Source organism: Myotis brandtii, unplaced genomic scaffold (genome assembly GCF_000412655.1).
Source record: "Myotis brandtii unplaced genomic scaffold, ASM41265v1 scaffold457, whole genome shotgun sequence".
NCBI lineage: Eukaryota > Metazoa > Chordata > Mammalia > Chiroptera > Vespertilionidae > Myotis > Myotis brandtii.
The window spans coordinates 592,279-617,570 of NW_005367475.1; the positions used below are offsets into that span (position 1 = coordinate 592,279).

Here is a 25,292-nt window from a genome sequence, read left to right on the forward strand (position 1 = left end):
AAAAATAATTTTCAATTTACCTCATGTGCCATCTCTTACATTGTCTTATATGTGAACTGTTGTGTTCTGTTTCCAAATTCAGACAAGCCTGGGTTCTGATCCTATCTCTACCACTTAATAAACATGTTATCTATAAAATGGGTAGAAGAAATAGTACTTACTGGATAGGGCTGTTGATATTGAATGAGATCACACATGTAACAAGACACACATGGTGGTCTGCAAATACTATCTGCCCATAAATATCATTGAGCATTTTGTCTTTGACACTTGAATGAGTAAGTGGATTGGTGATGAAGAGAAAAGGAAGGTGAGGTAGCATTCATATCTGCAACTTAATTACCTTTGGTAATTCTTTGTGATTTTGTGAAAAAGTAAGTTTAAATTATTGACTGAAATAAAGATTTTGGGATTTTCTATGTCCACATATCTATGCTGTGAATCCCTCTTTATGGATAATTGAAAATAATTGTATTTGTTGAACTCCTATATATTTTTTATAATATATGAGAATATATTTTTGGGTAAATTAACATATTAAAATGTAAAATGCCATAAATTATCTTGACATTACAGATAATTGGATAATAGAAATTTATTCTCTTCCTTCAAAAAATCTCGATAATCAACAATAACAAAATCATAGTAGTAAAGATCAACAGTAAACAAAACCTTTTTATAAAATGAAACTGAAAGGTCAGATAGAAAGTATTTGTAACGAATTTGATAAGTAGATAATTTTTTATAACACAGAGCTCATGCAAAATAGTAAAATTAAAACATTAAGACCCCCCTTAATAATTAAAGAATGCAAATTCAACAATTCACATAGTTGAGAATATATTAGTAATTAAGAAACAAATGTAGAAAATAACAAACTAAAATAGTCATTATAGAAAAGAAAATTAAATCTATGTTGACATAAGTTCTTTTTTTTAACCCCATCAAATAGGCAAACGTTTTGAAAATATTACCTTGTGGAAATGTTGTGGAGAAACTATATTATAGTTATATTCTATGTAAATGGAAAACTGCCACAATTGTGAGGCACCATCAAATAGTTATATCCAACAACCCTAAAGAATTTATATATATAAGAAATTACTACGATACAAAACCAATAAAGCCCAGAAATACTATATTTAGCAGTAGCAAAATTTTAAAGGTAAGAAAACATTGAGTGACATTATGCTTTATTAAAAACTATTTCCAACCTGGCCGGTTGGTTGATCATTGTCCTGTGCACTGAAAGGTCACAGGTTGGATTCCTGGTCAGGGCACTTACCCAGGTTATGGGAACCTATCAATGTTTCTCTCTCACATTGATGTTTCTCTCCCTCCTTTCCTTTTCCCCTCTTCTTCTCCTTCTCCCTTCCTCTCTCTCTAAAATCAATAAAAACATATTATTAAAATCCAAGATTAACCGTGATGGACTGGTGTTAAAAAAAAATTTTTAAATGCTATTTTCATGAAAATTGCAGCTACAGGAAAAATATATTTACAACTGTATGCATATTTTTGATTACCACTATAAAAAATTATATATGTGAAGGGACAAGAACCATAAGAAAACAGTGAATGAAAGATTTTTATTTACTTGACCAGCAGAATATTGGGCTTTTGTTTTTTTTCTTTTTCTTTAATTGTGTATATCTTCAAGCAATTTGTTAATTATATAACAATTTTAAACAAAAGAAAGTGTTCTAACTGTATTTTGCCCTATAAAGAATATTTGTAACAAAATAAACTGACAAACAAAATAGGTCCAAAGGTATGGATGCATGGAACAGAATAACAGACCTTTGTGGGCAGGGGTGGGGTAGAGGTGAGGGGACAAGAAGAGATTAACCAAAGAACATACATGCATATATGCATAACCCATGGACACAGAGAGTAGCATGGGAAAGGCCTGGGGTCGGGCAGGGGTTCGGTGGAGGGGGCAAAAAGGGAGAAAATGGGAGGTGTCTGTAATACTGTCAAAAATAAAATAAAATTTTAAAAGAAAGAATATTTGTTAGCTGTTTGCCATCAGAAAACTTACCAAGCACTCCTTAAATATTTGTTATTCTTATTGTTCTTTTTCAGAACTTCCTGAAAGTATGTGTCTTAAATTTCAATGTGGTGTTCAGATTCAGTTAGGATTTGCGGCTGAGTTTTCCAACGTCATGATAATCTACACAAGTATAGTCCACAAACCACCGGATATAATAATGTGCGATGCCTATGTTACCGATTTTCCGCTTGTAAGGCTCTCCTTTTTTTTTATTTAAAATTAATGATATATCCTCATTACTAAAGACTAAATTTTGGAAAATTTAAAGTTGATGGTAAATATAAAAGAAATATGTATACATATATAGAACATATGTAAATACTTATTTGAATTTTAGTAACAATGGTCATATTATTTGAAAATGAATCGCCAGCATACCTTAAATTTGTCAAGTTTAGAAATGTCTAAAGATTGGCTCTAAAACAGTGGTTCTCAACCTTCCTAATGCCGCGACCCTTTAATATAGTTCCTCGTGTTGTGGTGACCCCCAATTTCATTGTTACAAATTGAACATAATTAAAGCATAGTGATTAATCACAAAAACAATATGTAATTATATATGTGTTTTCTGATGGTCTTAGGCGACCCCTGTGAAAGGGTCATTCGACCCCCCAAAGGGGTCGCGACCCACAGGTTGAGAACTGCTGCTCTAAAAGAAGATAAAGGGAAAGGCAGTCTTTGGTGTATCCATTTATTCTTCTTAAATATACGAGTCATATAAATTCTCTACCCCTTCCCAAAAGTGATGAATGAGGAAGGAGAGAATCCAGAAGCCATTACATGGGGCTCAAACTTAAAAAGAATCTTGAGTAGGTTAAGAAGTGTTTCTTGCCAAAACCGGTTTGGCTCGGTGGATAGAGCGTCGGCCTGCGGACTGAAGGGTCCCGGGTTCGATTCTGGTCGAGGGCATGTGCCTGGGTTGCAGGCACATCCCCAGTGGGAGATGTGCAGGAGGCAGCTGATCGGTGTTTCTCTCTCATCGATGTTTCTAGCTCTCTATCTCTCTCCCTTCCTCTCTGTAAAAAATCAATAAAATATATATATTAAAAAAAAGAAGTGTTTCTAGAGATCGTTTGAAAGTAACTATCCTTTAGAGCTAACATTTTAAATGTACCAGCACAAAATTTAAGATTCCTATTATTCCTAGAACATTGTTTCTTTAGTCCTGGATAAATGATTACCTACTTAGGCCAGTATTCATGAGAGGGCAAGACCTGTTAAGATTTTTATTGTCATAGACAATGTTGTGATTTCATTAATAACATTCACTGATTTTCACAGGACCTAGATATTGATCCAAAAGATGCAAATAAGGGGACACCTGAAGAAACCGGCAGCTATTTAGTGTCAAAGGAGCTTCCCAAGCATTGCCTCTACACTAGACTCAGTTCACTGCAAAAATTAAAGGTTACTATTTTTTCCTGTTTATAACTAACAGAAAACTTTATGAAAGCAAAAATTTATTTGGGCATGTGATCTTTGTATAGGAGGTGCTGCTTCATTGAGTATGAAATTAAAGTAGAGATAACTGATATACAGTGAGTCTTAGCAGTGACCCTTTTCAGATTATATTCAGTTTCTGATGACAGCCTGAGGGTTTTCACATGAGAGTATATGTGACTACCCTCCATGTTGCTGAAAAGTTAGAGACATAGAGCTTAGTCTGCTTTTAAATATCTCGGCATTTTCAAGTAATTATTTCCTAGTTCCATGACTTTCTACAAAACAAATAGCAAATTAGAATAAGAACTTATTTTATCTATTTTTCATTTCTTGTTAACTTACATATCACTACCTCTGTATGATTGAACTTTCTCATAAAAGCATATCCTTGCCAAACCTGAGTTTGTAATGTATTCATAGCTGCATGACCATTGGATGTATTGGCCAAAACTTAGGGAATGAAGCGGGCCCTACTGACATTTGCAGAAAGACAACAGACATAACCTGTTGTCACCCTGTTCGTAGCTAATCTATATTCTCCTTTGAGCTTTGAAAATCAGCCCATTTTCTGATTTAGTTACACCACCTATAATTGTGGATTATTATTTCACAATATTTTAAAAACAGATAACCTTTTGGCTTGGGTATAAAGCCAGACTATTGTTTCATTAAAGGATTACCCCCATCATCTCCAACAGTAGAGAAGGGGAAGTTTCTGAAGCCCCACTGCTTTGAATATACCTTTTCACTGTTCATCAAGAATATAACACAGGATCTCTGTGATTTTTGACTACTTTAATAGTAAGAACTAGAATTATATGAATTAAAAGTATTGATTGAGGGGAAATGAGAAGACTATAGCCGGCCTTTCTCGTGTAGGGAAGGTGTAAAGGATGCCTGAGTATTTAGAACCTGGAGAAGGGGAGTGTGAGTGGATTTTCATTGTTGCTTGGTTTTTCTATACTTGTTTGAATATACTTACTCCTTTTCTTTTTCAGGAACATCTGATCTTCACAGTATGCTTATCATATCAGTACTCCGGATTGGAAGATACCATAGAGGAAAAGCAGGAAGTGAATGTTGGGAAACCTCTCATTGCTAAACTAGACATCCACCGAGGTTCAGGAAGGAAGACTTGCTTTCAAACTTGTATTATGTGCAGTGGCCCTTACCAGAGTTCTACATCCACCTCAGTGGGAGCTGGACATTATCATTCTTCTCAAGACTCATTCCTTGGTGTTTACCATTCACATCTTGGTAATTCAAGTAGTGCCGTACCGTCGGATAGCTGTCAATGCAGCCGGACTGCAGATGCATTTCTTTCAAGTCATCATACACACCATTATTCGTGTCAGTTTGTTAGAAGTAACGTGCCGGTCGAGACAACTGATGAAATACCATTTAACTTCTCTGATGGGCTCAGGATTTCTGAAAAGTGACCTCCTTGTTTTTGAACGTTATCAGAATTACTAGATGCATCATATGCCACAGTCTTATAGAAAGTGAGGTGAAAAAGCACGTATGTGTATGTAGAGAGGGAAAATAACAGCTGTTTCACAGCAAGCTCAGGACTTTGAGATGTTGCAATTATATTATTTAACCACAGACTTCCTCGTCCTCCTTTCTCTTTTAAGGTTTTGTGAATTGACTGGTTTGTTCTGTAAGAGGTATGGATGTATATCAGTTTACTTGTATATAACAAAAATATTTTCATTTTGACCACTCTAAAGTAAGAACAGTGGGAATGGCATTATTGTAGAATAAGTCATTGTGTTTTTAGAACCAGTGATCATCAAGCTTAACCTTATTTTATCAGCAGGAGAAACAAATTGAGACATCTTGTTTAAGTGAGAACTGGCACTGAAACCTCCAGATCTCTATGCCCATGTTTATGCCACTACACACCGCCTCCCTGACAGGTTCTGAGATAGGTATTACTTTTGTAGATAGATTTAAAGATAGATATGTAAATATATATATATCTGTAAATAATCTAGAAATGTACAAACTTTAGGGTTTTTTGCTACAATTGTGAGTTAAAAGGTTTGTATATAAATTTTTTGTAGAACAAGCTGAAATTTTCCTAAGGTCATGAAAGCACATGAGAGGTGACAAAATGTCTGTCTCTGTTAAAGCTAGACATCAAGATAAGTTTGCTACTGGATAATCTTGGTAGCTGTTGGTCTGACTCTTACAAACATTGGACATGTCTTCCTTGATAACATGTATTTTTTATTGAATTTTACTCACCTTAAGAGATAACTGTGCCCTAACCGGTTTGGCTCATTGGATAGAGCGTTGGCCTACGGACTGAAGGGTCCCAGGTTCGATTCCAGTTAAGGGCATGTACCTTGGTTGCGGGCACATCCCTAGTAGAAGGTGTGCAGGAGGCAGCTGATCAATGTTTCTCTCTCATCGATGTTTCTAACTCTCTATCCCTTTCCCTTCCTCTCTGTAAAAATATATTTTTTAAAAAAGAGAGAGATAACTGTATTGCCTTTGCTTCTACCCAGAAGCAATCTTAAATCCTAAAAACAACTTATCCTGGTAATTTCTGTTTTCTTTATTTTACAAAAGAGAAAGTGAGGTTCAGAAGTATTAAGTGCCTGCCTGAGACCATCCCTCTAACAGGTGTCAGATTGGGAATTCAAAGCTATCCAAATGGCCCCAGAGCCAGACCTTCTTGCACTACACTGCCCTGTCCCCTGTCTGCTCTATCCTCTGGTCATCTCTGTAGGAGAGCGGAAACAAGAAGGTATTGCATTGTTCGCCTCAGCTGAGAGCATGCACATCAAGGAACTCAAAATCTTCACTGGGGACGGCGGCCAGCACCCGCAGCAGCGGGCACCGGCCACCTGTCCGAGAGTCTCGGACTTGAGGCCGGAGGCTCCACTCCCTGCGAGCCCAGATGCCGCTCCAGCCTTCAAGCAAAGACACAGAAGAGATGGAAGCAGAGGGTGATTCAGCTGCCGAGATGAACGGAGAGGAAGAAAGAGTGAGGAGGAACGAAGTGGCAGCCAGACTGAGTCCAAGGAGGAGAGCTCAGATGGACGATGAGGACTAAGAACGGCGCCCAGCCGCAGCGAGTGCGTCAATGAGATGCTGGACCTGGAGAAGCAGTTCTCGGAGCTAAAGGAGAAGTTGTTCAGGGAACGACTGAGTCAGCTGCAGGTGCGGCTGGAGGAAGTGGGGGCTGAGAGAGCACCCGAATACACAGAGCCCCTGGGGGTGCTGCAGAGGAGCCTCAAGATTCACATTCAGGTGGCAGGGATCTACAAGGGCTTCTGTCTGGACGTGATCAGGAATAAGTATGAGTGTGAGCTGCAGGGAGCTAAGCAGCACCTGGAGAGTGAGAAGCTGCTGCTCTATGACACGCTGCAGGGGGAGCTGCAGGAGCGGATGCAGAGGCTGGAGGAGGACCGCCAGAGCCTGGACATCAGCTCGGAGTGGTGGGATGACAAACTGCACACCAGAGGCAGCTCGAGGACCTGGGACTCCCTGCCGCCCAGCAAGAGGAAGAAGGCACCCCTCGTTTCTGGTATCCTTCCACCCGCAGGGCCTGAGCGGGAGGACTGGACGGCTATCAAAAAGGCTAGGGCAGCTGTGTCCCCTCAGAAGAGACAATCAGATGGACCGTGACCCTGCGATTCACAGCCAGCGGGGCCCCTCAGAGCAACAGGCACCAAAACCCGGATTTACATTTTCCTACTGCAGCCAGGCAGGTGGACAAGCCCTCGGGGTCTTTCCAGCCGGTTCTCCAGTGCTGCTGCTGGGCCCTCCCTTCCAGCCCTCACTGGTCTGGACTCCTCTGCTCCTGCTCAGGGCTTGTACAGCTGTGGCCCAAGCTGTCCTAGCCAGGCAAGACTGAGTCCCTCATCCCCAACAGCCCCTCCCTTCCCCTGCCGAAGTCAGCCCCCTAGGTCCCTCCCTGACAAAGAAGACCTGCCTCTTAAGCCAAAGCACATCCTTCCTGTTGACCTTGGACCTGGCTCCCCACTCACTGAGCCAGCGTGTTGGATCCACTTCGTGGGAACTCTAAACCAGAAGTTCTGTTTGGGGTAGGGGAGTGCTGTCCTGGCTCTTGCCGTGCTGAGAAGGCGGGCTCCCCAGGTCTTCTCAAGGCAGTCCTTGGTGCCTGCCTCCCACACTGCGGGGACTGGAATTAAAGCATTTCCTGGGCCAAAAAAAAAATCTTCACTGGTCTGCACATGTCTGAGTGATCAAAAAAGTGCTTCAAATACTGATTTTGGGATTACAAATAAATTGGCAAATTCAAAATTCAGAATTGTGAATAATGAGTATCAATTGTGCCATGTTCATAAAGGACAAAATTGCCATGATTATCTTGATAGATGCAGGAAAAGCATTTGATAAAATTCAACACCCTTTCATGATAAACTTAGTCAACAGCTAGGAATGAAAGGAAACTTCCTCAACATGATAAAAGGCATCTATCAGAAACCCACACCTAAGATCATACTTGATGGCAGCAGACGAATGTTGAATGCTCTCCTCCTAAGATCAGGAAGAGCACAAGGATGTTCTCTCTCACCACTCCTATTTAACATTGTACTTGAGGTTCCAACCATGGTAATTAGGCAAGAGAAAGAAAAAAAAGGCAAGCATACTGGAAAAGAAGGAAAACTAAATGTATTTACAAATGACATTATATAGGAATCCTAAAGAGTTTATTTTAAAACAATGAGTTCACTGACTTTGCAATTGTTTGTTACCTAATTAGGCTGCAAACCAAGATATTTCACTGTATACCAGGTAACATAAAATAAAAATAAATGAGTTCAACAGGTTATAGGATAGATATAAGATCAATATACAAAAATCCGTTTTATTTTTTTATGAATGACAACTTTATTTTTTTACAGTTAAAGGCTGATAAAAAAAAACCATTGTAAATTCTATTAAAACACATCTCAATTAAACACTGATAACTATATTTACTTATTAAATGCTGTTAAAGTTTTCTAAAACAACTTGAAAACATCCAACACACATGTTTAATCTCAGTACAGTGGGTTCAAGACCACATGTTACATACATCAAGGCCAGATTGCAAGTTATCATCTTCATGTTTTCTTTTAAATGCATTTGATGATTCATTGGCAGTATTTTGTGATGATATCATGTTAGTGGTAATAAGAATGATTTTGGACACAGTTGATGGATTAATTAGGGTGTTCTGAACTGCTGATCTTACAGGAATTGATGCTTTTACAGCTAGGGACTATGAAGTGGGCATCTGTACTATAAACCTTTGTCCTGTGAGGGACATTGGATTCCCTGCTTTAGTTGAAACTGACATGATTTGTGGGGTTGATGTGCCAAGTGTGAGAGTAGTTGGTCTTGTAGTAACTAACCAATGCTTAACTGTGTAACTGTTATTCTTTCTGCAGAAGTAGATGCCTATTTTTTGTAAAGACTTAAGTCTATAGTTTGGAGCAGCCAGGCAATATCTATCAGGTGGCAATCTAGGGCCTGAATGTGGCTTGATCAATGGCAAAGGGTTTGATTTTGTTGCCTTGCAATATACAATGAAAAATTTATTGGGGGAGGACACTGGGTTTCCAATTGCACATCAGCTGCATCAATAGCAGCTTTCTTAGCATGGCTCGAAGGAATTTTTGCATCATTTAGAATTGTGGTCACATATCGGAAGATAGGTAAATGCCAACATCTGATTGATAACCCTTGGCTCATATTCTGTAATCCCCATAATCCTTCAGGGTTTGTGCCATCATCTGCGCATCCTTTGGCATGCTCTTGGGGAAGCCATCCTGCCAGACTCCATGCATCCAGTGATCAGACTTCTTGAGCTTAATCACCCACACTAATGCGTTCCAGTCCTGATCTTGATGCAAGTTCTTTGTCTAGCGACCCCTGGTGTACCAGTGAGCAGGATGTTTGGAAGCAACGTGGTGACTCTCCAGTTTTATTTCTATACTAGCAATGAACATTCTGAAGTTGAGACTTTTTAAAAAAATTTAATTTATAGTAGCATCACTATGAATAATGAAGAAATTAAAGAAGACCTAAAAAATGGGAAAACATCTTTGTTCATGGATTGGAAGACTTAACATTGTTAAGATGAAAGTGTTGCCCAAATTGGTCTACAGATTCAATTCCCATCAAAATCCCAACTGGCTCTTTTTTGCAGAAATTGACAAGTTAATGATAAAATTCAGACAGAAATGCAAGGGACCCATAGCCAAAACAACTTTTAAAAAGAAAGTTGAAAGACACACCAATTTTAAAACTTATTGCAAAGCTACAGTAATCAAGACAGTTTAGTACTGGCATAAAGATAGATGTATAGGTCAAGGGCATATGAAATATAACTTAGAGTTTAGAAATAAAAGAGTTGTCTTTTCAACAGGAAAACTGCATAACCATGTGTCAATGGACTTCCACCTTATACCACCTACAAATTTTAATTCAAAATGGATCATACACCTAAATATAAGAGTTAAAACTATAAAACTCTTACAAGAAAACAGAAGTAAATATTTGTGACCTTGAGCTAAGTGATAGTTTCTTAGAACAACACCAAAAGCACTAGTAACAAAGGAAAAAAATTGGACTGTTTCAAAATTAAATTTTGTGCTTTAAAGGATGTTATCAAGAAAGTAAAAAGATAAGCCACAGCATGGGAGGAAAGTTTTGAAAATCCTATCTGATAAGAGACTTGTATCCATAATATATAATTTGTATAATTTATAATAATAAAACATACATATACAGGGTGTCCCAAAAACTGTATACACACACTGAATAATCATAAAGGCAGTGTTTATTAACATTTCATTTTGAAAATTGAACTATTAGCTGTTAAAGTATGTATACATTTTTTTGACATCCTGTATATATGCTACTGCCTAATTATAGTTATTGTAGAATAGTAACCAATGAGCAAAATAGTAGCCTCTAACACCATGTGGTAATTGAGCGACTGAAATACAGCTAGTGTGGGGAACTGAATTTTTAAATTTTAGGACTAATTTAGCCACATCTAGCTAATAGCTTCCATATTTGTGCTGTAGTAGGAAGTGGAGCTAGAAGTTAGGTATGGTAAAGGGGCTTTTACTTTTCACCTTATACTCTTGTGTGTATTTGAAATTTTAACCTGAGTGTGTATAATTTTAAAACATTTTTAAATAGCTACAGGGATGGTTCAGTGTTTGTCTTCTATCAGCCATTGCTTTTATTTTACTTGAATCTCTTACACCAATTGCTTTATAATATTAACATAGGATTTATACTTCAGTGGAACTTTGTAAAGGTGACCTTTCAATGCTAATTATAATATGAGAAATCGATTTGCATAGTAAAAGCTTACATATCCAAAGGTAATATTTGATGCTGGGGGAGGGGGTAATCTCTGGACAGTAACTAAAAATTATTACAAAGTAGCCATTATAAACAATGTGTTTTCTAATAAAAGAAAAATCAAATATCAGTACACGAGATTATATGAATATAAGACATTAAAGGCTATCTATCCAAAGGCAAACAGGTCAAATAAATAGGCAGCAGCATCGCCTAGGAAGGAAAGTGTGTTGAGAATACCAACAGAAAAGGTGCCTTCAGACCTTCCCTCTCCTCCCTCGCCAATACTTATTACTCTAAGTCTCTGACTAGCACAAGAAGCAACAATGAGGTGGTGTCTTCAGTAAACACAATTTTTTGACTTGTCAAAACTCAAGAAAATTCAATCATGTAGCCACAGCCCAGATAGTTAATCTATTGACACACAGATCAGCACAAATTTAATATCATGTGAGATCTGTTTTTTTGAAGGGTTTTTAATTTTTGTTGTTTTCTGTTATTTGAACATTCTGTGGTTATTTATATACTATCATTGCTTTTAACTATAAACTGATACCAAATACTCAGAAATTACATGTTACTTCCGTGCATTTCTCCCTGTTTACCTGGTTTGACACTGAATTTTATCCAGGCCTAACTAACATACATATATACATTTTAATATATTTTTATTGATTTCAGAGAGGAAAGGGAGAGAGGGAGAGAGATAGAAACATCAATGATAAGAAAGAATCATTGATCGGCTGCCTTCTGCATGTTCCACACTGGGAATCAAGTCCTGACCAGGAATCGAACTGTGACCTCCTGGTTCATAGGTCGAAGCTCAACCACTGAGCCATGCTGGCAGGGCTAATACTTGCCCTTGAATTATGTGATAGAGCTCTCATAATTATATACCCAGAACATGAGAATGTTTGTATAAATACATTTTTTTCTAATTTGACACCATTAAAAATATTTCAGCATCTGACACAAAGTTCGTCTTTCGTAAGGAGTCTGAGTCCTGTCCACTCTTCCACCCAAACTCACTTGGTAAAAGGCTGCTTGCAGCTACCATTTTAGTAGAATGAGTGGTTCCTCAATATTATCCAAGCTTAAGGTGTAAATGTTTATGTAAAAGAAGGAAAGCAAATAAGCTTTGGGGCGGGCGTGTGGCTTTCTGTGTGCTAGGTACAGACGTTTGACACACAGGGCTCATTTAACTCTGCCTTGCCATCTAGCGATGAGGAAACCAATTGTTAGGCTAACTGAGATGTCAGTTCATCCTGGAGAGCCCAGCTGGCGAGTGGAGGAGGCAGGGAGGCGCCAACCCAGACCTAGCCCATTGTTTCCTCACAGTGCTGCTGCTGATTGTCCAATACCCACGAGATACACAGTCATTGTTGAATATAAATGCTGAGTCCCTGCAAAAGTCGTGTGACGGCAAATGCTCAGGTTTGCTGGAGTTTCCTATACTTGTCTAAGAGATATAAATCATTGTTTGAATGAAGTTTGCAAGAAGCCATCCTACTCTGAAAACAGAAGGAATGGCATCTGGAATTTGATAGCTCAATCTTGGTGTTGCAGAAAAAGAGCCAACAGTGATTTTTGATGGCATAAGTGTGTGAACGGTGTGGCTTAATATTCATTCTAATAATATAAAAAATGTTTTAAATATGGAAACATTCTTTTTTAAAAATAGGTTTGTATTGATTGTCTGGAATTTGATAGCTCAATCTTGGTGTTTTTCCAACAAGCAGAAAAGGAGCCAACAGTGATTTTTGATGGCATAAATGTGTGAACAGTGTGGCTTAATATTCATTCTAAGAATATAAAAAATGTTTTAAATGTGGAAACATTCTTTTTTAAAAATAGGTTTGTATTGATTTTTAGAGAGAGAGGAAGAGAGAGGAATAGAGAGATAGAAACATCGATGAGAACTGCTGCCTCCCGCACCCCCCTCCACGCCCCCAGGTCTGCAACCCCGGCATGTGCCCTGACTAGGAATAGAACAAGTGACCCTTTGGTCCATGGGTTGGCGCTCAACCGTTGAGCCACACCGGCTGAGCCACACCGGCTGGGCTGGAAACATTATTCTTAAAGGAGAAAGTAATTTACCAACTCTAGGTGAGAAAGGCACAGGTCACATTCCAAAAACTTCCAAAGGAGTTGGCCTGAAATTAGTAACGTTGCTGTGTTATGCTCAACATATGTTGCTGTGTTCTGACAGGGAAAAGTGCTAAAAATATTTTTAAAGTATTTTCATAAGCTTTAGTTTTACCACTTTTTTAAACTTTGTATAGAATGGTCATTACTGTGTTACAAAGATTTACGTCTTCCCTAAAAACTTCCTTTCTATATTATATTATTTTCTATGTGTCTCTGTCCCCCTTGCTGGCGGACTCGGGTGCCCACGTTATCATCTGGCCTCGGTGGCCTCTACTCTGTGCCCAGTGTGGGCAGGTGGCTTTGTCTCCCTTCCCGGTTTCCTGTGCTAACAGTGGACCTCATACAGAGTCCAGTGGTTTTCAAACTGTTCAGAGCAGCTTCTCTCTGAAACGATGGGAGTGGGGCTCCTCACCTCTGTTTCCTCTGGAGCAAATCTGGTTTTATGTTTATAGACGGCCTTTCCAAGTTAGCTTCGGTTTGCGTAGAAAGTTTCTCTGCCAGCAACCATGGATCCCCTCTGGTTGAGTTCTGGGGAAGCCATAAGCAGAAGTTTCCAGCAGAGGGCAGCACAGGCTTGAGTTTGTCCTTGGCTCTCAGGTCTGGGAGTCAATGTACATTCCCAAGTTTCGGTGGGAAGAATGACTGAGGAGGCAATTTTGAGTGTTTACAACCTGGAGCTTCCACACACACTCAGGGCCTACCCATCCAGCCAGTGACTTACTACGGCGACAGGAGGAAGCGGGGAGGAAGAGGGGACACAGGGGGGCCCCGGGAGCCAAGGAAAGGCTGTAAGGACAGCGTGGGCGGCAGCCAGGCTCAGCCAAGCCATGAACCAGCCCTTGCACGTGGTCGTTGGTGGTTGTTGCTGTCTCCTCTCCTGTCCTCTCACTCTCGAGACCCTGGTACCAAACAGCATAGAGAAACCATGAGACGACCCACTTCTCCTGGGCATGGGCTTGGCCACATGGCAGTAGACCTCCTCTGAGGGAGGCTCCTGCCTCCTGCCCAGCGGGGCTCCTCTTTGGGGGGTAGGGGGAGAGTCAGGGCACAGGAGCCAGGAGCCAAAGAACCTCCATTTCCAGCTGAGTTTGGAAATCTCCACATCCAGCCAGAAAAACAGAGGATGGCAGAAGGCTTCCCTGATGTGACCCTGAGTAAAAAATTATCTATATAATAAAGAGCCAGGGTCATAAGGACTGAAGGCTTGACCAGAAGTGGTGCCCCAACCCAGCACTGACTGCCTAGAGCAGTGATGGCGAACCTTTTGAGCTCGGCGTGTCAGCATTTTGAAAAACCCTAACTTAACTCTGATGCCGTGTCACATATAGAAATTTTTTGATCTTTGCAACCATAGCAAAACAAAGACTTATATTTTTGATATTTATTTTATATATTTAAATGCCATTTAACAAAGAAAAATCAACCAAAAAAATGAGTTCGTGTGTCACCTCTGACATGCGTATCATAGGTTCGCCATCACTGGCCTAGAGGGCTGCGGATCAGGCCCAGAGAGAGGCCTGCAGAGGAGAGGCAGGGTCTGATCTGTAGCCTCTATGGCAGCCATTGATCAGAACTTGCCTCTCTTTCTCTCCTGGCCTACCCAACAGCCATACCTCCATTTCTCTCCAAGCCTCCACCAGGGCTGCTGATCAGCCCCGCCTTTCTGATCAGGCCCCGTTGATAGGCCCAGAGACACTGACTGGCATAGAAACTGATCAATCAGAACCAAATCTGGGTGAATGTAAGGAGCCAATGGCTGCCTAAGAGGCGGAGCTTTTGATGCTGACTAGCATAGAAACTGACCATTCAGAACCAAATTGGCCAGCAGGGGAGGACAGTTAGGGGTGAACAGGCAGGCAGAGGCAGTTAGGGGGGATCAGGCCAGCAGGGGAGAGCAGTTAGGGGCGATCAGACAGGCAGGCAGAGGCAGTTAGGGGTGATCAGGCAGGCAGAGGCAGTTAGGGGCAATCAGGCAGGCAGACAGGTGAGTGGTTAGGAGCCAGCAGTCCCAGAATGTGAGAGGGGTGTCTGACCGCCTGTGGGATTGGGCCTAAACTGGAGGTCGGACATTCCCTGAGGGGTCCCCAATTGGAGTGGGTGCAGGCTGGGCTGAGGGACCCCCCCCCTCCATGAACGAATTTCGTGCACTGGGCCTCTAGTTTAAAATAAAAGATGTGACCCTGGACTTGAGCCTCTTCAAATGGAGCGTCAATCATGAATAAAAGTGTTAGGTCCTTCCCACTCTAATTACATTTTGTGATGATGTTTTAAAACTGGGGTAAGATGTACATAAGTTAAAGTGTGCACCATTTGAATTGTATGGTTCAATCATGTTACATGTACTCACGTTGTTCCCACTCTAGATGTTTATTGTGGTTTCTCATGTACAGAGAGAGATGCCTCAGGTGAACCTCCAAGAAAAGGCAGAGCCTGGAGAATAATTTCACTGAGAAAATGGAAGGAATTCCAAGGTGGGTATTCCCCTTGGAATGCCTTTCCAGGACAGCTCTGCCCGGAGGGTGGGGGTAGGGGAGCGCTGGGGGGTGTTCTCTCCTATAGACCTCGGTCATATCTGCCCCCACACCTTCCCCATACACTGGCCAGACGGGACCACAGTTACCTGGACGGGTCTGTGAGTCTGCCAAAGGGGTCCCTGCCCACATTCAGAAACGGGACCAAAGGGAAGTGACAAGTAATCATGACACAAAGAAATACATGCCTTAGACATTTGGCCTTCCATGAGCTAGAAAGCGAGCAAGACAGAACCTGAACCCCAATACTAACCATGGGCACTATTTAGACAGCCCCTCCTACGAGCCTGGCACTGTGCTGACTACGTTGCTTCCTGGGCCTTTGCGAGGGTGTCGCTGTCATTATGCCTGTCACCACAGGGGGAACAAGGCCTGGCTGATGTGCCTGAGGCCACTGAGGAGGCTGATGGTGGAGCCTGGATTTGGACCCAACAGCCTGGCTCCAGCAATATGGCTGCATGACCTCACCTTGCCAACACTGCGCTGGCGGGCAGCAATGAGCTACGCGGGAGCGCTCCCATCCTGCGGAAGCTCAGAAGTGGCAGGTAGGTGAGTTTCCCATCTTGGACAATGTCAGGGGCACCAGTCCTGATGAGCTAGAACTGCCCCAAATCTATTCTGACGGGTAAATTAATTTCTACATGAAAGCTTTCACGGGGCCACCAGGGCAATCACAGTGGAACCACAAGGGTATTCACCAACCTCTTCCTACCACATGCCTTAGTCAGGGAGAGAATGTCCCCAAGGACCTGAGAAAAGCCAGAATGCTTTCCTAACCTGACTTGTCTTGGGATGCGCTGCCTGTGGAAGACCGTCCCCGGCCTGTCCCTTCTTTTTCATTCTTGACTTTGCTGCCCGTCTTTCTAAGGGACTTGGACCTGAGAGTACCCGGTGGGGGACAGGCCACAGAGTTTGTGTTCTCCCCTGACCCGAAAAGGCAGAGAGAAACGTAGAACTGGACATATGAAATGATTCTCTATTTTCCCATATGTGGTTTTCTAACATGCATTTTGGCTCTTATCTACAGTATCAACATAGGGGGCGGTAGAAAAGGAAAAGGTTTGAAAACAGTATTATTTCAGGTGTACATGCCGCTGAGCACACAGTGATTTTATTAACCTCTCCTTTCTTTCGCTCCTTATGCGTCTGACCTTCCCCCTTACCCTGTACCCACCCACTGTCATCAGGAGGGACAGAGGGGAGGGACCCAGCGCTGCTCTCATTGGTGACAACACGCGTCTATTTATTTCTCATCAGCTAACTGTACTTACACAACAAAAAGTTCAACCTTTAGTGCCCGGCAGTTGACTGGTTTGTGCATAAATGCACACACTCCTTTTTTCCTGCATCTGTTCCTTATTTTTCATAATTGAGGCCTGCTTTTATTTGCGTGTACAAGTGGATGATATTTGAATGTCCTTTCAGATCTGAGTGTTTGTACAAATGCTGAGTACTACAAAAATCCAAGTGACAAAAGGTGTTGCGTGTGGACACAGCCCTGCCCCATCTCAAGTGGGCCGCGCTCGCATCCCCTCCTCGGTCTTTGTTTTGTTTGTTTCCCAGGGTATCATCAGTGTCTCTGCACCACGTGGCCTTGGGATATTTGCAGGCCCTTTCGCCAGTGAGCAGTGTGCCCCTGTGTCAACTGTCTCCAGCCTCCCCAGCCACCCTCACAAAGAAGTGTGTGCCCTCTCTCCTGGCCCGTGCCCCTCTGAGCCCCTTGCCAGGAAGTGCCCCGGTGAGCCGGCTCCTCCCAGAATTACTAGTTAAAATGAGCTATTTCTGGCTTTCTTCACATGGGGCCAGATTTTGCAGAGAGAATAGGATATGAATTCTCTGTTTGGGGGATGTCATTCTCCTCCCATCCTGTCGGACCAACTTCAATGTCTACTTCAATTTCTTTAAACCAGGGTTTCTCAACCTTGGCACTATTGAAACTGGGGGCAGATCATTCCTGCTTGCTGGGAGCCGTCCTGGGAGCTGGGGGCTATTTTAGCAGTGGGGTATTTGCTGGCCTCCACCCACTAGATGCCAGCAGCACCACCCAAAATTGTGACACCCCAAAATGTCTCCAGACCTTTCCAGAGGTCCTCTGGGGAGCATTGCCCTAGTTGAGAACTGCTGGTCTGGTGGTTAGAAGCCAGGGATGGTGCACAACACCCCACAATGCCCAGGAGAGCCCCCACAACCAGAATTCTTTGGCCCGAAATGTCACTAGTGCTGAGACTGAGACCTGCCCTGGCTGTTTAGCCAGGATTGGTCACGTCCTTTGTGGTTTTTGTGGCCTAACAGATTCTTATCACCAAATTTCCTCCCGGTACAATAAAAGGATTGAAAGGCTATAAAAAGTCAGAGCTTTGAAGAGGGAAAGAGTGCTTACCCTCAACTTGGGGCTTTCCAAGACTTCATCTGAATGGAGCTTACAGCCCCTCAAAGGGGAAGGACAGCAGGAAATCGGGGTCCCAGGGGGAGTGACTGGCAGGATGTTGAGGTCATGAGGATCATGTAACCTCAGTGCTGACCCAATGGGCATGGTTTCTATGGAGCCTCCCACTGGGGACTTGAAAGCCACAATACTAGACGGGCAGCGATAAACCTGGTGTGCCCAGGGCCTGTGTGGGTACAGTCCCGCTGTGGTGCCGGGAGAGCCGGGGCCCAGATCAGGGCCTAGAACCCACTACCAGCTGTGACAATAGGACCATCTTGGAGGTTCTGGGTGCCACCTCCTTGTCTTCCTCTCTGGGGAGATGAGGTGCCCTCCTTTTGAATGGTGCCAATTTGGGGACTTTGTAAGCCTGAAGGCATTCGGAACCAGCTTTCTTTGCTGAGAACTCTCCTCACATCTGGTTCTCTGAGAAGCAGAAAGAAATGCTGACATTTAGGGTATGCGGCCCCATCAGGGCTGCTCTTTCTAACTCAAGGCCGAAACAGTCTTCTCAGAGACGATAAAAAAGAACTTCATGTGCTTCAGTTGTAAAATTCATTTTCCATTGCCTATGACCACTGTGGCCAAGGGCATCTCCCTACCGACCTGTGTAGCTGGAGTTACAAGGGCTTTCTCGGCGTTCTGGAGGAAGAAACTGGTGCTGCTCCAACACCCCAAGCCACCCCTAGCTCAGGAGAGTCCCGGAACGGCCTCCCTGGCCCCCATGGTGGGGACACAAGAAAGAGAGCTCCCGTTTGCACCCTTCAGAACTCCAGTGGGTGACTCAAGGGTGAAACCTCCCATAGTCCTCGGATTCAGAGAGACATTATGGGAAGATTTCCATATGACAGAGGTTTCTCCTTGTGATGTCCCCGTGTCTCTCTTCTCTGCCCTGGTGTCCCAGTGTGGGAGGCAGGAGGCCCCCAAAGACATCTGCATCCAAATCCCCAGAACCTGGGAAGCTTAGCTTCCATGGCAGCTCCATTTGCAGATGCGATTCACGGTCTCGGTGGGGAGATCATCCTGGACTGTCTGGGTGGTGGACCAATGTCATCACAAGGATCATCAGGACAGGACTGTGGGAGGCTCGAGGTGAAAGGAGCTGACAGAAGCAGAGCTGGCATGGACGCCTCATGAAGACGGGGGAAGGGGCCACAAGCCAAGGATCACAGGCACCCCATCGACGCTGAAAAGGCATGGAAATGGACTTCCCCCCAAAGCCCCTGCCACCCGCCTGGTGTTCCCTCCCAGCCCTCCTACCTGCGTCCTCCCCTTGAGACGCCCCTGATGCTCACTCTAACCTGAGTTCAGCCCCATTCAAATGTGGGGCCAAACAAGAAGGGACAATGTGAGCTCTCCAACTCCTTCCTGTGTTGTGCTGCTCACTGACTAATCCAGAATTATTTTTCAGAATTTTATTTCTTCTCCACCTTGGGGCAGATAAGGAGTCTCCCTTACCTAGGACATGCAGTGCAAAACCAGGTTGTTTATGAGGGAGTTTTACTGCTCCGGGCTGGGGGAAGGGGGGAGGAGGAGAGATTTTTTGAAGAGCTGTTTGTTCCCTGTCCCGACTCTAATTCTAATGCCATATTACTCAGATCAATGGGCCACCTGTGTCCTCTTTCCCAGCCAGTCGCTTCCAGGGGACTTGGTGAGGACTCACGAGTTAGCACTTGGAAAGAACTCCTTGAACTCCTACATAAATAAAAGATCTCACCGCTTGGATTCTGATGTCTTGTAATGAGTCCTTGGAAAATCCCAGAAACACTTAACAATGCGTGTTGCTCCCCAGTCGTAGCTAGTAGATGCTTACATACTTGTAGTTCCATGCATGGTCTGTACATGGCTGCTGTCACAGAACACGGATGATGTACCAGGCAGAGAGCTAAGTTCATTACAGACAGGGTCTTGCTGATTTGGGGAGATAAAGATCACCTGTGACCGGGCTTCCTGGGTCCCCGGGAGGCACAGGAAGTCCCATGCGGGTGTTCGCGTTGACCCTGATGTCACCAACCGTGGGAAGAGCTCCTTGCACAGGGCCTGGCACAGGGTGGGGACTCAGAGACCCAAGTGGGTGCCATTTAACTTAATTGTAGCAAAGCGAGATGAGCCATTACCGGAGAGACCAAGCTTGGGTCAGAGAAGCAGGCGTTGATGAGAGGGCTACTATGCAGGTCTCTGCTCTTCAGGCGATTTACAGTGAACAATCCGAGGCTGGGATCAGGTCCTAAAACCAAGACGTTTCTCCCTCGTTCTCTGCTCCTTGGCCCTGCTGCTCCTTTCCCCAACCAGCATCCGCGTAGTAAGACAGTGAGGACCTATTTGGAAGCTGTTTTCTGAGTATTGTTTCTCACCCAGCACCCCCGGGAATGCCGTCAAGCACTTCTTAGAAGTACATTTACGGTTTGGCTCCACTTCTCAGAAAAGGACAGGAGGGAGAAGAGGGACTTTCAGCTGTGGGAAAGCAGAGTAAGTAAGTACAGAGTAACACAACTTGGGCTCTTCTGTTCAGATTTGGGGGAGGGTCTTTGCATACAAATAGCCACCAGGTGGCACTGTTATTCTCTAAAAGTGCTTCAGGGGTGCGGAAGGGTGTGTGTGTGGTGGTGCCTGGTGTGTGGGGGGTGCGTATTGTAGCGAGTGGTGTGTCTGTTGGTGCATGTGTGTGGCATGAGGTGTATGTGTGCACATGTGTTGTGGGTGAAAGACAACTTCCCTTTCGTCTATACCAAACTGCAGCTCACAAGCCACATGCGGTTCTTTGGCCCCTTGAGTGTGGCTCTTCCACAAAATACCGACTTCTGCCTTCTGCGCATGGGCCACGAAGTTTCAATCGCACTGTATGTGTGCGCCCACACGTGGTATTTTGTGGAAGAGCCACACTCAAGGGGCCAAAGAGCCGCATGTGTCTCGTGAGCCGCAGTTCGCCGACCACTGGTACCATCACTCAGCTTGGTAGCCAATGTCTATTCTCCTTTACCCCCATCATTCACCCACATCCCCTTCTTCTCTTTTCCATTCTTTGTCAAAAATCAGTCAAGAGGAGCAAGAAAACCCAGCAGAAATCATGAACCAAACACCCAATCAAAGCCATTCGCCAAGACGCCTTGGGAAGACGTGGGGTCCTCTCTCCTTTGTCCCCCCATTCTCTCCCTCACTTGTGTTTCCTAGCCCCCCTCCACCCCATTTCTCTCTGGCCCTACAGGCAATGCTTCATCGCTTCCCAGGAAGATGGCCCTGTCATTCTGATGATTTCCTTAATAGGCATATTCATCTGCAAAGAGCACTCTAGCCGAGTCAAGACCTCAGAGGAATGATTCTTTAATGTTGGCTCTGCAGACACATTTCATATTAGACCTTTTGCAGCTACATGCAGGAGGGACCCTAAAATCACGCCCGCACGGGAGACCCACCTCCTCTGTCTCCATGTAAAGTTCTCCTCAAAGGCCTTTAAACTCCAGCCCTGCCCCAGAACCTGGGCAGAACAGTCAGGACAGCAGGAGAGAAAAACATCACCATTCATTGATCTTCTTTCTCCACCTGCTTAATAGGCATTAAAAGCCATCCATGGAAGGACTGCCTCCGGCAGTTTTCAAATGCACTGACATAATGGACCCATCTCCATAGAACAAACCTCCAGGGACTCAGGTTAGCAAACCATTTCTACACCGTCCTGATGCAGGAGGAGAGGCGTCCGTGCTTTGGAACACCTTGTGTGTGGCTGAGTACTTGGAGTTCAAATCCAGACGGTGCTGTCCGACTGGTTGGGTGACCCAGGGCAAGTTAGGGAAGCTGCCTGAGCTCCCTGTCTGTATCTGTAAATCAAGGTTAATAATCCTTGGGCACTAATTCACAGTGAGCCGTGGAGATTACACAGGCACATTCCCAAGAGGAAAAGGTCAAAGATGGTATTACTATGGTTACAGTGCACCTGGCCTGTGCTAAACGTTGGCCACACATGGATCACCTTAATCCTCACAACGACGCCACTTTGCAAAAGTCGAGAGTGAAGCATAAGGAAGTGAGTGCTTCGAGGGCACCGGATGTCTGAGGAAAGCTTTGCTGGCATCGTGAGAAAGATGCTGGTCCAGGTCCCATTCCTCCCTGTGAGGAATGGACTGTGGGGGAGGGGGTTGTATGGGGGGGGTGGGGGATATGTGTTTCCGTGCTCTGCTCTACGGGGTATGTGCCCCTGTGTTTGGAGATGCAGCCAACAAGAAAAAGGCACCTCGGGAAATGGGTGACTGAGTCTCCTCAATGTGACACTTAACAGATGACATTTGCCAGATTGAAAACAATGGCATGATGGGAATTACGAAAAACAGCCTGCTATCCCTCCCAAAGACGTGCAACATACACTAACATCTTACTACAACATTTAGATCCGGAAGCTCACATCTTCAAGTACCAAGGGATCTAAAAGTGACTGCTGACGCCTGGCCAGTGTGGCGCAGTTGGCTGAGCGCTGTCCCATGCACCAGAAGGTCACCAGTTTGATTCCACCCCAGGTTGCGGGCCGGGAGGCAACCAACCCATGTTTCTCTCTCACATTAATGTTTCTCTCTCTCTCCCTCCCTCTCTCCAAAAAAATGTTTTTAAAAATTCAATAAAAACATATTTTAAAAGTGACAAGTGACAGAATCTTCCTAAAGGGATTGCAGGTCTACGTCTGAACTTTTTAAGGCCGCAAAGAGGGCCGGAGACTTTGTTTTGATTTTGCAGAGTGTGTGTGTGTGTGTGTGTGTGAGAGAGAGAGAGCATCCCTCTCTCCAAAAAATTTTTTAAATTCAATGAAAACATATTTTAAAAGTGACAAGTGACAGAATGTTCCTAAAGGGATCGCAGGTCTTCACAAAGACCGTCAGAACTTTTTAGGGCTGCAAAGAGGGCCGGAGACTTTGTTTTGTTTTTGCAGAGTGTGTGTGTGTGTGTGTGTGTGTGTGTGAGAGAGAGAGAGAGAGAGAGAGAGAGAGAGAGAGAAGATGCAGGGGGCAGAGGAACATGCAGGAGGAGGCCTGAGTGAAGCAGAGTGGGACAGCGGACCACAGCCAAACTGGGGCCCAGGGTCGAGGGTGACAAACCCGCAGGAGAGGGGACTTGGGAGGGAGAAGACTAAGGACCTGGAATAGAAATGCTAACAGAATGCCTAGTTGTTTTGACAGGGCTGCTCAGCAAATGCCAAGCGTGAGCACTCGGGGCTGAGGGCCAGGACGGCGGCCAGGCGGGCCTGTCGGGGACTGGCCTCCTCTCTCCATCAAAGAGAAAGTCCCCGATCTCCTTCTCACACCTCCTCTCCTTTCAGCCCGGGAACAATGAGCTCTCTTGTGCCCACGGGCCCCTTTCTGCCGCCTCCTCCCAGGGCGGGACCGAGGACCTAAAAGGCCCCCCTTCTGGAACCCAGGGCTCTCGGGTGCCCGCAGCTCCCAGCACCCGCGAAGGGAAGGCCCTGAGCGGCCCCTCCCTTCCTTCCCGCTGCTTTTCCCAGCTGGGCCTCCTCCGCGTGGAGCCCGGCCAGGCCTGTTGCTGAGGGAACAGCAGCCGCCCAACCCCCTTCGCACAGAAATAGCCGGAGGAGAGGAGCCGGGGATTAAATTGCCCTCATCTCCGGGCTCGCAGGAGGCTGGGAGCCCGCCAGGGTGAGGTGGCAGCGCCCCATTGGCCGGAGGAAGGCCGAGGCCGACCCGTCTCTTCTGCCCCACCTCCACCCCCCTCTCCGCAACAACGAGCCCCCCAAAGGGCGACCACCGGCTCTGCTCCCCTTGCCCGGGCCGCTGGTCTCTCCAGCGCTGCACCCAGGAGGAACCGGCTGCCCTGGGGAGAGACGCGACCTGTTTGGTTCTGACTCATCGTGAACGTGGGTGGAAAGGAGTCGGATCACCTCTACGTGCAGCCCAGGCGATGCACACACACACCCAGGTGTGCCTCCCTCGCAGCGCCAGAGTCATCTCCTCCCGCCCAGAGAACCGCAGCGCCCCCCCCCCCCCCGGTCACCTCTACGTGCAGCCCAGGCGATGCACACACACCCAGGTGTGCCTCCCTCGCAGCGCCAGTCATCTCCTCCCGCCCAGAGAACCGCAGCGGCCCCCCACCCCCCGGGCTGAAGTGTCCGCCCTGAGACCCTCTGGTTCAGGGGGGCCCGTCCCCAAACTACACACTAGGGCGCATGGGACACCTTAAAATGCTCGTTCCCAGGCCCCGTCCACGCCTGCAAATGCGGGTTCTGTTAGTGTAGAGTGGGACTCGGGGAAAGGTGTGCTGTGAAGTCCCTGGAGGCTGTACTGAGCCCCTGCGTTGGGAACCACTGGCGCTGGCCCAGAGATGGCGAGCTGAGCCCAGAGGGGCCGAGGGGCTGGGCCAAGTCCGCACTGTCCTCAGCAGACCTGGGACAACACCGTTTTCTTGACTTGAGCAAAGTATTCTTCCTGCATATTACTTTTTCTGCTCAAAAATTTTTTGAAAGTAATATACACACTATTTAGGAAATTTATAAAATATACAGAAGTATAAAGAAGACAGATTCCCCCATAACCTCAACACCTAGTCAGGCACTGTTAACATGTGGGGCTATATTTTCATCTATTTTCACATAATTCACAATAAACTCTACAGAGTAGGCAGCTTTTCGTTCACTTTTCACCTCATTCTAACAAGTGGGATGGGCCCCTTCTGCTGCTGGACAAAGTGTGAAATGGCCATTTTTGTTGTTAGTAGGCTCCTTGGCTGTGAGTATCAAGACTATTTTTAAATTATTCCCCTCTGGCCCACTAATTTCATCTCCAGGAATCTATCTTCAAAGAATGATCACATGCAGGGGAAACATTTATTGCAGAGGCTCTCCTTTGAGTGTTATTTACAATGGCCAAAGTTATCAACCTCATAAATGCACAAAGCCCACAGGGATCGTTCAATAAAGTGTGGTTATTCATGAGATGGAATACCATGTGGTCACTAGAAATCACATTTTCAAAGAATGTGTACTGGCGACAATAATCTTTTTTTTTTTTTTTTCACAGTCCTTCCAGGCCTGGGACATTTGTCCTCAAGTGTGCCTTACAGGAGGGTCCCTCCTCAGATTCTACTGTAACCCCTGTGGGTGCTCCAGGGCCATCGGCTTTCCTTTCCAGATGGCTTGTAGCATTTATTCTCAGAACCAGATGTTTTGGTAGTCAGTTCTCCTTATTATTTACTATTTTATTATGATTATTATTTATTGTTTTATTATTATTTAGTATATACTACTTTTGCTTGCTCTCTGAACTGTGTATATGGGTACATGTGTGTATGTATGTGTCATTATGCGTGTTATGAGAGAGAGAGAGAGAGAGAGAGAGAGAGAACTCAGGAATATAAA

The 25,292-nt window shown here is 44.7% G+C and overlaps 1 protein-coding gene and 2 pseudogenes across 1 annotated transcript in view; 2 read left to right on the plus strand and 1 right to left on the minus strand.

Moving 5' to 3' along the window:
- MALT1 (MALT1 paracaspase) overlaps positions 1 to 5,225 on the plus strand; it is a 45,586-nt gene extending 40,361 nt beyond the window's left edge. Inside the window, exons 15-17 of the mRNA XM_014546925.1 lie at positions 2,086 to 2,243; positions 3,335 to 3,460; positions 4,495 to 5,225. Coding sequence (XP_014402411.1) covers positions 2,086 to 2,243; positions 3,335 to 3,460; positions 4,495 to 4,935 — 725 coding nt within the window. The 3' untranslated portion in view covers positions 4,936 to 5,225. The remainder of the gene's footprint in view (positions 1 to 2,085; positions 2,244 to 3,334; positions 3,461 to 4,494) is intronic.
- A 691-nt stretch (positions 5,226 to 5,916) lies between these two features.
- Positions 5,917 to 7,675, plus strand: LOC102254431 (annotated as a pseudogene).
- A 193-nt stretch (positions 7,676 to 7,868) lies between these two features.
- On the minus strand, positions 7,869 to 10,283 carry LOC102254710 (annotated as a pseudogene).
- Positions 10,284 to 25,292: the final 15,009 nt, after the last annotated feature.